Here is a 13,710-nt window from a genome sequence, read left to right as displayed (position 1 = left end):
AAGTCGAAGCATGACCATGACTGGAGCCATTAGCTCCTACAGGTGACTGACACACCAGACAGGATGGGGTTGATTTATGTTTCATCTCTGGAATGTTTTTTTTCCCCAAAAAAATACTCTCGGTGAAATGTCTGCACTCATTCTGGAACCACGTACGTTACTAGAGGCAGATCAACTCTTCATGGCCACAATACCAAATGAGGCAGGACATGACAGAGATTGAACCTCAAAAGCATAAATCTTCTCTGACCTAAGATTTCTCCATACATGCAAAACCATAACAGGGGTCATTTAAATAGGTTGGAAAAGATTTCAAAGTTGGAGTATTTCTGTGTGATACGAATGTCTTCCATCTGCAAATTGCTCAGTCATATTCTGGGAAGCTGAAACTGTCACAGAAATTAAGCAGAACAAACAGTAAACTAATTTAGAAAATATATTTTATTCATAAAATGAGTAAACATTGGTGCATAGACAAAATATAGCTAGGTAATTTAGTCCCTGAATACAAAACGCAGAATATTTTTGTTCTTCCTTGAATACTGAAAACTAAAATAATAACAGATAACCAAGATGATATCCAGACTGGGTGCTGGGAGGCCTCAGCAACTTGTCTTTGGATGTGTAAAACCCAGGGAAGTTATCCAACACTTTGCAGGGTACTTCCTACATTATGATCATTTCATCATCAAATGAGTAAAGGGCATGTTAACGTTCCTTGAAATTCAGGAATATTCACGGAACGACTTTAACAAGAATATTCCCTTCAGAACCCATTCTCTCAAAATATAGCTGTTTTCCAACAAGGTGGCATGTTTTTATTTTAAGAGTTTAAAGACGGACTTTGAAAAAGGCAGCCTACATAAACAGGTTCCCTCCTTTCTTTTTTCTGTTTGGACACCTTTTTGTATACATTTTGAGAACACAAGAATTGTCACACTAGGTCAGATGAACCATTCCAGTACCTGAGTCTGATTTGCCAAGAGCAGTTGCTTAAGGAAAACTGCAGACAAGCTAGGCAGATATCAGATAAGACCCTGGAGGGATGAGGGGTCCAAGAGAGATGGTTGATATTAAAGGATCACCTCCTTCTAGCTCAAGAGCAGTCCATCCCAATAAGCAGGAATTGAAGCAAAATGCCAGAAGGCATCTTTTCTGCTCCTTAGCCTATGCACTTATACCATCCTGCTCCCCTGGATAAGGGAAGGCAAAACTTGCTGTCAACTAAGTAAGCAGTCCACTCCAAACCCAAAAATGGTAACAGCTTGTGTTCCACAGAAATGTGCTTTCGTTCATGTGGAAGGCAGCTGAGCATCCACAACAGAGAACGACAATTTAGAGTAGCTGTATTGGCTTGCTACAAGTATCTTTCACCTCTAGCAGTTTCTGCAAGCTAGTCTTCACACACATGCTCTTTTTTGAAGTTGAAGGATAATTATTCCAAGTAAACATAAAACCTTCATTCTCCAACACATTATCAATTTAAAAAAAATCTACATGATGTATAGGAATACAGAAACTGTCTTCCTTCTCTCTCAAGAATGAAGGTAAACCTTAATGTGGACACAATATACATGATAAACATATGTTTGACAAAAACCAGATTTTATATTTTAAAGTTGGACCTCTAACTTTACCAGAATAAAGAAAATAAAGAACTTACGCTAGTATCCATGACATTAAATATTTTAAAACCTCACTTTGCTACCAGTTGTGAATTTTCCTAAGGACATAGAGGTCACAATCAAACACTGTCTGATAAGGGAGTACACTAAGATAGCCAGATAATTTCTTTTCGGCAACGAAGAGACCATAACCGTCATCCCAGCTGGATGTGACAGGAGTGACAGGTCAGTCACTCTTAAAATGACATCTAAGAATGTACCGGATGCCAAAGTTAACTCTCTCTGCCTTTGGTTTTGAAACACATCCAGATATGAAGAATAACACACCACAGCCCCATTTTGTTTTGTATTGCCAGTGGATTTTTTTCCAGAAGCCACACCATGGGAAGGTATCTGTACATTTCTGTTGAAAATGAATTTGAGAATAGTTTTCAACACAGGTATAGGCGTTCTTCACATCTTCAAAAAGGCAACCTGCAAAAGGAAGCAAAACCAATACTGTGATTAGTCTCAACACTGCAGGTAAAACAAAGACGTTTAACTGTATTAACTGAAATTACATATTATAATAATCTTGTCACTTAAAAATAATAACACACTAACGCAATGAGAGAGCAGAGGCTATATTTGAGAGCAGTGTTACTTTCCAACCACTTTTCTACCTAATATGTCTCCTAAAAATTCCCAAGCTTACTCTTTTTGCTCAAGCGCTGCGCTTGTTGCTGGACTACATATCAACCCCCTTTTTTTTTTTCCCAGAATAGCAAAGCACAAGGTGTTCATCTTTTCTGACTTAAAATGCTATTTGGAAGTATTTTGAAACTACCTTAGATTAAATCTTTGATACATCCCTGTTTTGCCCATTAGCTTGTTTGAACAGTGCTGTTGCTGTAAGTGAAATCCTGATTCCCAAAGTCAGGATGGAAAGTCCTGATGAAAAGTTCAAAGTCATAAAGAAAAAATGCCTTACATTTTAAAATGACCAGGAACCAAAATCCTGCTCTAGGGCAGAAGACAAATACTTGCATACGATCAGAAGATAGCAAATGATGTACCTCTTCGTTTTAGTGCGCTAAGTGGACTGTCATGTCTAACAGCTATTTAGAGGGTAGGTGATCTATCAAATACAAGAGACCTCTAAGATTTCTGGTGTCCCAACTCATTTGTTCTTGGTCACATGCATGCAGCAGTTTCCCCTGCGTGGTTTTGTTTTTGTTTAGCATTCTTCAGAACTTGCAGGATACTAACTCAGAAAGTTAAGTTAGCTGACTGAAACACAATCGCATGTCCAGATTCTCCTCTGCCAAGGAGATTGCTTCAGATATTCAATTGGGAACTTTGCTCATCACAAGGACAGAAAAAAAGATGGACAGATGCCACAACAGAAGGACAAAAGAAAAAAAAAAAAGGAAAAAAAAAAGACCACCAGGTTACACAACAGTCTTCTGAAAATATAACCTGTTTCTCCTACTCCATGAAAACCACCGAAGAAAAAAACATTTGAGACATACTCTTCCCCTATTTTCTCTCCAAGACCTTTCAACAGTCACTTAAGTGAAGATTCATATTACCATCAATTACCACTTTGGATTTTCAGAGCTGACCCTCAATCACCACTCTGCTTGATGCTATGACTAAAGAATGCATGAAGCATGATCAACCAGAAGGAACTGAATTAAAGCATAAACTACTACTGAGTCTTCAGAACAGAGGGCAAAGCAGAGTAAAAACATTTATTTTGGATCCTATGCCCAAAGAATGTTTAAGAGAGAGTTATATGTCTGCCAAAGAGGATGCAAAAAATTCAGTAAGTTTTAAATACCTAAGAAGTTTCTCAGAAAATCATTCATACAAAGGATTCATGTCTAAAATAACATGACTACGAGGCATGACAATAGCAATTCTTGGTTACGAATGAAAAAATACCAAGTTATCTCACTTCCTGAACATCTCTTGCTACTCTAACAGTATTAACGTATTAGAAAGCTGCAATGTTACTACATGAAAGGGTTTGTACAGGTAAGACAACTGAGACCCCCGAAAGCTTCCACATTTCTGAATCATTCTTTTCTTCATCCAAACTGGAATTAAAATTCAGAAACAAGAATTTTCATGCAGAACATAAATTTTCATAAATGTCTGTAGGCAAAGCTGGCCAGCAAATAGCCAGCTGGCCAGAGTGGAAGTCTGCCTGCTTTCCCATGAAAATCTCATCACACTGACATATTCCCACTGAGTGTTTTCATTCAGCTCAACGAGCACTTTCCAACAGTAGTTGCTACATCAAAAACATTTCTGTCAGCTCAACAAAGGGGTGTTGTAAAAGCTAGAAACTACTCATCATGCAGGGAAATTTATCCACTAGGCCAAAGACTCCCACCCTGAAAGACATAAAATGAAAGGAAAATCAATATGCCTGTCACCTTTCTCATGATCTAGTGGCTCAGATGAATAGAGACAGACACATAATTAATAGCAAATGTAAAATCTTACCTATGCAGAACAGTCTTAAGTAACACATGCTAGGGATGAAATCCTGGCACAAATTAGGTCAAGGACAAAACTCACATTGACTTTAACAAGGTCATAAATTTGTCCTTGCATTGCAAAGAAGAAAAAAATCAAGAAAAGCAATAACCATCTCAACACACAAGACAGAAAATTTCAAGCAGATTTTTCTACCAGAGATTGCAGGCTCCTTTGATACACAGTTTTAGGTATCATTAGAGTGAATATATTTGTTTAATTTGACTACTTGCTATATTTTATAATGCATGAAATACACTTTTTCAGTCCTTTGAGAGGATTATTTGCAACATAATGTTTCCCTAGGCTGCCAGGCTCCCCTACTACCCAATAAATTGAAAAACATCAAAAGGAATCATTTATCACTGTCTGGATTTATATTTACTACCAATGTGAATAAAAAGAGCACATTAGATCATCCCTACAGCTGACATAGCCAACAAAAAAAGGGATAACACATGGAAATCATAAGCTGTTGTCCTGGTTTGGCCCAAACCAGGCCAATTAGTCTTAGAGAAACAAAGGTCACTGCTAAATTCCTCACTGCTTACGAGTGAAGAGCCGAAGGGGGGTCACACCTGCAGGGAGGAGCAGACAGGGCAGGTGACCCAAGATTGACCAACGAGGTATTCCATCCCACACACGGGCCCTCCTGTCTCCCACTGATTGGTACCAGCTTTGCCAATTCTCCAGTTAAAAGCCTGCAGGTGTGATGGCAGGGGGAGCTACTGCATTTTCCCCTCTGCCTGTGCTGGGGAGAGCAACTCTGCCTGAGGAGGATTTCCAAGCTCTCGATCTTGGTTTTGTATATATTTGTATATATTTGATTATTTCTATTATTCTTATTATACTCTTTTTCATTACCATAGTTTATTAAAACTGTTTTAACTTTCCAACCCGTAAGTCTCTCTCCCTTTTCCCTTTCCCTTAGGGTGGGGGGGAGAGGGTTAACAGAGAGCGTCTGCCACCGGGTTAATAGCCGGCCCAGCTTTAAACCGTGACAGCTGTTTAAAAAACACCTGCAACACATGAAGATGTTTCAGAACAGAACCAACTGAAACTAAACCACTTACAAAGTTTCACATTATCCAAAGTTCAATATGAATCATATAAAGTATTTCTTTATCACAACTGTTACTGTAGATGCTCTTGGATCTCTAAACAGAAGTAAACTGTATGTTCTACATAATAAATGAATTACCATAGGTTGAGAAAGTGGGACTAACTGGTTCTCCCCCAGTTCTCCATCTATTAGGATACTTTCTGTGCAAGACAGACAAGTACTGGCCTCTTCAAGGTCTAGTAGCAACTCTTTCAGCAAAGTCTGCAAATGCTGTATTTCACAGCTACTAGTATAGTTTGAAAGAAAAATAATGTGCTGAAAAGCTATCTATCTACAAATTAAGGTTTATCACTAAATTCAGAATAAAAGTCAGTTCTCTAATCAGTTTATTCAAGGATTTTTTATTGACCTTACTTCAGCACATTGTCCCCTTCTTAAAGCACTCAGGATAGCTAATATCAATCCCTCGTTAAGAATGATTTTTGTACTCTAGCATCCTTACTTTTATGACAGGATACATTGTTTTTTCATTTTCTCTCAATTATCTCTGAAGATGATAATCTTACTCTCTCTCAGAGTATTAAGTGCATCTCAGCACTCCACCCCATTAGTTTCCACACAGCCATAAGCTGCTGAGACCTCTGGATAATGAACAAACATAAACTCCACATTTTCAAGCATTTTAAGAGATATCAATACAGAGGGAGCAGCAGAGCACCACAGACATACAAATGATATATCCTACAAAATCACTTCTTCTGTAAACAATAAAGCAGCAACAACTTTGTTAAAAGCTTTCGGAGCCAGGGTAAGTTAAGAAATCACAGGTTGTGATGTTCAGTTCTAGAAGCTGTGCTCTTTTAGTTTTCCCAGGAAAACAGGAAAATGCAAAATGTCAAACTGTTAAGCATACTCCAGACTACACGGGAACGGTACTGAGGACTGAAAAAAGCATCCTGACAGAGACTGTACTTATACGGTCAAACTTGGCAACAGATCTCCAACTGTCTTTTGCATATTCCAAACCCAATCAGAGACTGGCCGGGGCAACTGGCTCTGGCTGACCCTGCTTGAGCAGTGGGGTTGGACGGGGCAGTCTCCAGAGGTGTCCTCCAGCCTCAGCCATTCTGCGACTCTGTGACAATTTTGTACGTACACACACTCAGGTGAGTGAAACAGCAGCACTATGCTGGTGGAAACTCTTTTACTATAAGCTACAAAAACAGAGGCTGACAATATTCTTTCCTCAGTAGGGAGAAGGTAGTTATGTGGTTATAGGTTTCAGTCTTTCTGAAACTGTCCAATAACATTTTATTTTATGGAGTGTTTCATCAAGCTGCACCTCAAAGCATTTTCCTGACTTAATACAATAAAAATCTCATGGAACACAGCGGGGTAAGGTCATTTTCTACTGACTTAAGCATCCAGTCACAGAGTCAAACACTGAGGAGTAACAGGTGAAAGAAAAAAGTTGTAATTTCAGAAAATATTTTAAAAGCTATGGAGACCTAGTGAAATAGGGAGATAAAAGCAGGTGGTTCCAGATGGCAAAAGCTGCTGGAAAGAAATCTCTTCTGCCCAAGTGGTAATACTGGGTGAGCGGGCAGAGCGGATGACTGCTGTAAGAGAAGCAGAAGCGTGACTAGAGGCAACTAAACAACATATTTTAAAGAAATGCAATCTGTAAATCCAGTGCATACAATCTGTCTTGTGGAGCTGACAACAGACAGAGGAAACGCAGCACTAAGAGAAAATTATATTCTCAGCTAAGCAAAGGAAAAGCAGTTTGATCTTTCAATCAGCTGCAAGAACCAGAAAAGAAGCCAGATCCTTATTTCAACAAAACAGGGAAACAACCTGTATGCCAAAAGATGCATTCCCATGCTCTAACACAAACTTTTAAACTGTTTTTATGTTTGCATTCTCTTTAAAGGAGACCAAGTGAATTGCGCATAAAGATATCTGTGTATGTCTCTCAAAGCTGCAGGACACAGAAGTTCTAATATCTACATCTCTCCCAAGAGCCAGAAAAAAGTAGGTAAAAGACATACTACAGAATTTCTCTTCAGTATTAGAGAGGGAATTGTACTTCTGTTTACTCCTGCATAATTATAAAGGAAAATAGTGGGTTGAAAGTAGTTACATATGCTTCAGTTTCAGCAGAATGGACCCATTAAACCTACTAATGCTTCCTGAAATATGACCGCTCTGGTTTTGCTTTTCCGTTGCACAACAAAGAGAAGAACTCCACCACCAGGCTCAAAACTGAAGCTTAAATGCATAAAAGACATTTTACTGTTGTCTTCTTTGAACATTAGAACAACTTTTAAACACTACCACACACAGTTCATAATGCTACATTGTGTTTTAGAAGAACACAACTTACACAGCTATCTTAAATCATACCTACTGCAAGCAGAGAAGCTGTACATAAACAGATAACCATGCACATGTGCTAGTGTGAAATCAGGCGCGACTGAATGACTGCAGAGGAAACGCTGATTATACACCAAGGAGGCTACAGCCTACAATCACCATCAAATGCTGTATTCGTTTCCACTCAAGGCTGACAGGTAATCAAGCAATGCCATGCCATCCATGTGTGCAGGAAGAGAATAACTTTCCCCAAAAGACATGGACAGCTGTGGGCAGACCTCTGCTCCTAGATCCAGCTGTGCTGGTGGGAGACATGAACGTCACAGGCTCAATGGTATCTCTCTGCTGCGAGGTACTGTTCCTCTCTCCCCACAAAACGCCATTTCAAGCTTTCTACCCAGTGTCTGGTGAAATCAGACTGGTGTGCTAAACTGTGATCTGCGCTAACAGGATTGATTTAGCCTAGAAACAAGAAAGGGAGGGCTTGCACAAACAATTCTGCTGGCAGATCACAGGGGAGAGACTAAGCTCTGGTGGAAACAAGGGTGAAGAGCTGAAAATAGTGGGGTTTTTCCACATGTACAGCTGGATTTGGGAGATAACATATACTCCAAGCCTCAGACCAAAGTCTAATTCACATACAGATTTGTATTGCCAGAAAAGCTATGGTTAGTGCTAAGTGTTATGGTTTAAGCCTTAATAATTACAGCTAGTACAACTGCTTGGGTGGTTGCAATTATAGTGCAATCAAGATGCCCTGTACACAGAATACACCTCTACCTTGAAAAAAGAATCAGAGAAAGTAATATAAACATGTTTGTGTGAGTATAACTGAGCCTACATTTAAACCCCACCCCATATTTAATAATGCACTGGTACAACTACAGCAACAATGTGCACAAACACACAGAGAAGACCATAATCCTGCCTGATACATTTCTCACTCCCGTAAAATAAAGACAGATCAAGGAGTGGGAGGATTAAAGCATCTGCACCACCTCTAGGTCCCACCTCTATAAATATCTGATTTCTGATAAACTCTGCTCAAAGTCTGGTGTTCCCACAGCTGCTGACGAGGGACAGAGGAGCCAAAGGAATACTGCTTTCTCTGAGGCGCGACAGTGCTCTTCCCATTCCTGCACCACCATCAGAAGCAGCGACGTCTTATAGCTGTTACCATCACCCTGTGGATTAGCAACTATTGGCAATGGCTGATTATAAATAGCCACATTAAAACTTAAGAGTTTGCCTGCCTACCCATACTACACAGTTTACACATTTGCTCTCACCTAACAGTCTGGGACCAAGTTGGCTGATGCACAAATAACCTGTTCCAGAAATACGTTTTGGCACCAGTGTGAATGAATGGACACAAAGCAGATGGCATTAGATGAGCAGAGACGTGAGAGAACATTAACTGCTATATTTACACTCGCCCCCACTGAATCCACAGACCCATAAAAAAGCAGCTGTCTTTTCCACACTGAATGCTACCAAGCTGTTGCATATTACCCCTACATCTCTGAGGCTGCTCCCGGGAAGTGCAAAGGCATTTTTTAGAGGAAACTGGAGAGGAAGGCAGCGTACTCACTACTAGAAGAATGAAAGGAGCCAGAAATGTCCCTACCTTGACAGTGTAGGATTTACTTGCCTTAAGATAGCCTCCTGGTAGCCTGCAAACTCCCTGGCTGTACTCCAGCTGCAAAGTTGCCCTCCATTACACTGATGTTTAATTCTCTTTTTTCTACACTCCAGGATCTTGGAATCATAGCTGAACGTTACGTCACTGTGTGCCTGTTTCCCCTATGTCACAGTGGTCACGTAAACAGACTTGGCTGCTCTAATATCCCCTCAACAGCCAATCAATGGCAGCCACTTATCACAACGTGTCAAAAATAATTTTCAGGTTCTCTCAGATAGGGAAAGTTTCCCAACATGATATAAATGCCATGCAGTGAGAAGCCTGGTTTTGAGTATGCATCAAAACATGAAAATGTGTTTTATATAATTACCCTTCCTTGGCATTTTTGGACTAAGCAAACCGAGGAACCATCAGCCTGTGCTCATAGCAGCAGAACTTCACACCGCTAGGCTGGTAAGTCTTAAATACTTTACTATGGAAAACAAACAATTTCAAACAAAAATGTCACTAGAGGAATATGAGCCCCTTGAAAGGGTAACTAAAACAATACTACAATACTACAGCTTGACTGAACAGATATAGTCGGACAAGCCGAGCTTCAACTATTTAATCAAATAAGAAGCTAAAATCTAAGGTCACTATAAAAGCCTTCATGACTATCACTATCATGCCTGAATTCCAATGGAGACAGAAACTAAAATATATCCAGAATACTCTCACAGCCAAACACAGCAGCACTGTGCTGCACAGGACTATGTGGTGATGGCAATAATGAAGTCAACAGAAGCACAGGTTGTGGAACTGTGTTATCCTGACAAGCTAAAACCCTGCAAATTGGGTTGAAGAATAAGGGTATGTAGAATGGCAGCTTTGCAATCTGACCCACTAACCCCTATGGGGCTCAAATTTGGGTGTGGAAGAGAGGACATTTTGTGAAGGATTCTTACCTCACTCACTCCACAGGAGGTCAAGGTCATTCTTTAGCATATGTCTCTGCAAGGAATTTCCCATCTCAAAGAGAAGTTGTTTCAAGTAGCTCTAAGGTCTTACAGGAAACATATTTTTGGTCAGTGCTATACTACCACAGAAGCAGAGGAACACAGGTGGCAATGAAAGCTGGGGAGAACTTGGCTTCAGTAGACCTATCATCTAAACAGCCAGATTCCCCAGCACTACTAGGAGAAGGTTAGGGAAAGGCTTTCCAGTCTTCATTGCAGGAAGAAACTTACTAGAAGAATGTCACCCTCATAAATCACTTCTTCTGTCCAAGCTGGGGAAGATATAAAATATAACCAAAACAACCAAGCAGAAAGAGAATTAGATTCCTTTCAGTTAATTGCTAGTGGAATTAATTGTAACCAAAGCAAGGATTTATTTTTTAAATATGATTTCTCAATCTGGTAATGCCCCTTCAGGATTTATAAAATAAAACTATCTATAAATCAGCATACATTCTTTCAAGTCATCCTTCCTAAAAGTATTAAATTCTTATAAGAATGAAGCTGGATTTGAAATGTGACAGAGATAAATGAGAAAAAGCAAGAGATTCCTCCAAAGTCCCGGGCTGTGCACGTGCACGGCAAGCCATCTCTTTGCTAATGTAACAGTTGCATGCTGAAGCTTGCCTAAGCTTTAGAGGGAAAACTCTAAGCAGCTGCAAAACCAGTAGAAAATAAAACTCTGCATGTTTTTATTTTATATGAAGATAACCTATTTTTTTTTTTTTGTTTAGATCAAGTAGTTCTTTATGTGAACAAATGAAAAGGTTTTCTGGGTTGGTTTTTTTTCAGGTTAAGTTGAGAATGTTATTAATCTTTTGTTTCTTTACATCTAGATACGAGAAGCCCCAAAACTTCATGACTTTATTTTGTCTTTTGCCAAGCCTTCCTCATTAGGCTATACCTCTTTTATTTCCACTGCAGACGTTAATGATGGGTACCACAAGAAGCAAGACAGGCACAGAAACAGCAGTATTATTTACCTTTGTAATTTTTAAATACAGTTTCTCTCTTGAATGCAAACCACAGGGGGGGATGGAACTTAGTACTAATGTTGCATCATAATTACTGATCCAAAGCGAACAGGGCTACAAAACCCACGGAGTTTAGGATTTTCTTTGTCAACACCAGATGATGTTTGGTTTTCACTGTAGTAATTACCATGCCAAACTTCACACTAATCAGGCAACCTGAGCAGCACATATTTTTCTGCATCAAGTGGTTTTAAAGTGCTGTAGAAAAGACATTCCTTTAAGCACATACATGTATGGGCAGTTGGGAGACACATATTAATCTAAAACAAAGCACTGCAAGCTGCTGTGTCAATTTAGAGCATGCTAGCTACATCCTAAAGCTAGAGACATGTGAACAAATTAATCCATGGCAAAACAAACTGGAACGTATGATGCTCCTAAAAACTTTCTAGCTCCACCAAAAAGTGTTGCACAAGGCTGAATTAGAGGAGGTCATGTTTGCCACCCTGTCAAAGACCCGCACTCCAGTGTGGTAATTTCACCAAATTACCTGAAATCTTCTTTCTCCTATTTTTAACCACTACCCCTAACATTTTTGTCCTCACATCAATCAATCCTTCTCCCCTAAACCCACACAATACACCTTCAGTCAGGATTTACCTCCAGCCTATGCTATGGCTCATATACTAGAGTAAGAGACAAAGTCCCCATGCCGTCTTGCTCACACTGTTTCCCTAGGAAAAGCAGGATTACTACAAAAATAATTATTTGTTTCCCAGCTGCAGCAGCAGGTAAAATCTGCAAGCCAGAATCCCCTTCAGGGCCTGGCTGGAGATGCCTGTTTCTTGCTTGTGTTTCTTGTCTTTTTTCTCCTGCTCCTCCAGCCCTTAACAGGAGAAAAACCAGCAGGCTAGGATTATTTCAATTTTAGAAGCAACACAGTGGAAAGCTAAAGAGAACAAGGAACTGAACTGGAAACATAAGGACAAAGGAGGAGAAAGCAGTATCTCTTGCTAAAGACTGAAGTGTAGGCAAGTATTCGCACTAAATAAAGCAGATACGTAAATGGTGTGGTGCATTATCAAGGCTATCACACAAGTACCCACTGAAAAAATTATTTGGGTTTCCCTGATGCTCTCCACAACTCTCAGTGTAATAGTAATACAGTTATCTGCAGGATTCAGCACTGGCAAGACAACAGAGCTATTAGATATTCATGTTGTAGGTCAATGCATTTTTTAATTTTAATTTAATGAAAACCAATCTTTCTCTCTTTGTCCAAATTTAGCTGCCTGTTAAAGAGTCTGAGGCCACTCATAAGACATCTTTCTCATCTCTTACACCAAGATGCTATAGAAAATCCAACAGACAGGTAAAACTGGCACGAGAAACTATAGAGCAGCACCAGAGGTCACCTGCTCTGTCTTCAAACTGACTGTCAGGAAAAGCTATATTAAAAACTATTGTGGTAAAGTGCTTTAAAAACAAAGAGGCAACAAAGAAACAAGCCAACCACTTCCAGTTAATACTCTACCTGCTGATGGCCTGGTGGGAGAAGTTCCAGTTTATTTCTGCTTTTGAAACTTTATGGAAAAAGACAAGTTTGAAAAATTAGCTGCTTAAATTCCCTCTTTGCTTCCTCGCAGTTAAAACTGGAATGAGAATAAATACCTCCCTGCATGAGGTATAAGGATTAATTTGTTTGTGTATATAAATGGGTATTTAAGTATCAACTACTATTTTATTTTTAACACCTTATTGGGACTACTGCATTCCTACCCAAGTTCAGCTTTTGGCAAGTGATTAGGATTGAGTTAAAATGGGAACAGGTGTTTGGAAGATGATATGGCTGTAATAAAAGCACTAACCAAGAAGATGAAGGGAAAAATAATTTAAATATGGCATTCATTTGTATCCTGCGAAATAGAGACACACCCAAAAGAAAATGCAAAATCACAACAACTGAGGGATATTTAGGAAAATGCCTTTGCCTGCTGTGATTCGATCCCAGGGGGACACAGTCTGAGCAGGGTTGTTCTTTGGTCCCAGGTCATCCTGTTCTTGTACAATCTCATGATGCCTGTTAAAAGGCCAGGCATTCAATAAACAACAGGTTCATTGCTTAATGCTGGTTGGGTAATAAAACATTTTCAAAGCTTCAAAAGGATGTAGGAGTTTAAGGTCCCCATCATTGAGATTTGAGCTCATAAATTATATCAGGTATTTTTACTGTGTGGATTTCTGGCCTCTGAGATCCCTACAACCATTACTAGGTCAAACTTATTTTTATTTCTAGGGATTGAGCATACTCTTTTGCCAGCTGCAGTCAGAAGAAAAGCTGAAACCATCCATTTCAAGGCTCAAGCTCATGAAAACAGATTTTTCTTAGTAAAAAGAAGAGTTACTGACCTTGAAGCTTCATAAGAAAACACGGTATTCACCATTTTTAGAATATCTTTCCCTCATCAATAAAACAATTGAAGAGAAAAGCTTTCAAGTGTTTTTT

The 13,710-nt window shown here is 39.4% G+C and overlaps 1 protein-coding gene across 1 annotated transcript in view; it reads right to left on the bottom strand.

The window, feature by feature from the left end:
- Window positions 1-473: 473 nt before the first annotated feature.
- The window catches only part of UBE3D (ubiquitin protein ligase E3D), an 88,659-nt gene continuing 75,422 nt past the window's right edge, over window positions 474-13,710 (bottom strand). The window contains exon 10 of the mRNA XM_068405553.1: window positions 474-2,099. Within this exon, the coding sequence (XP_068261654.1) occupies window positions 2,079-2,099 (21 nt within the window). The 3' untranslated portion in view covers window positions 474-2,078. The remainder of the gene's footprint in view (window positions 2,100-13,710) is intronic.

Source organism: Nyctibius grandis, chromosome 1, assembly GCF_013368605.1.
Source record: "Nyctibius grandis isolate bNycGra1 chromosome 1, bNycGra1.pri, whole genome shotgun sequence".
NCBI classification, from domain to species: Eukaryota; Metazoa; Chordata; class Aves; order Nyctibiiformes; family Nyctibiidae; genus Nyctibius; species Nyctibius grandis.
The sequence above is the reverse complement of the archived record's forward strand: the minus strand, read 5'-3'. Positions and strand labels throughout refer to the sequence as shown.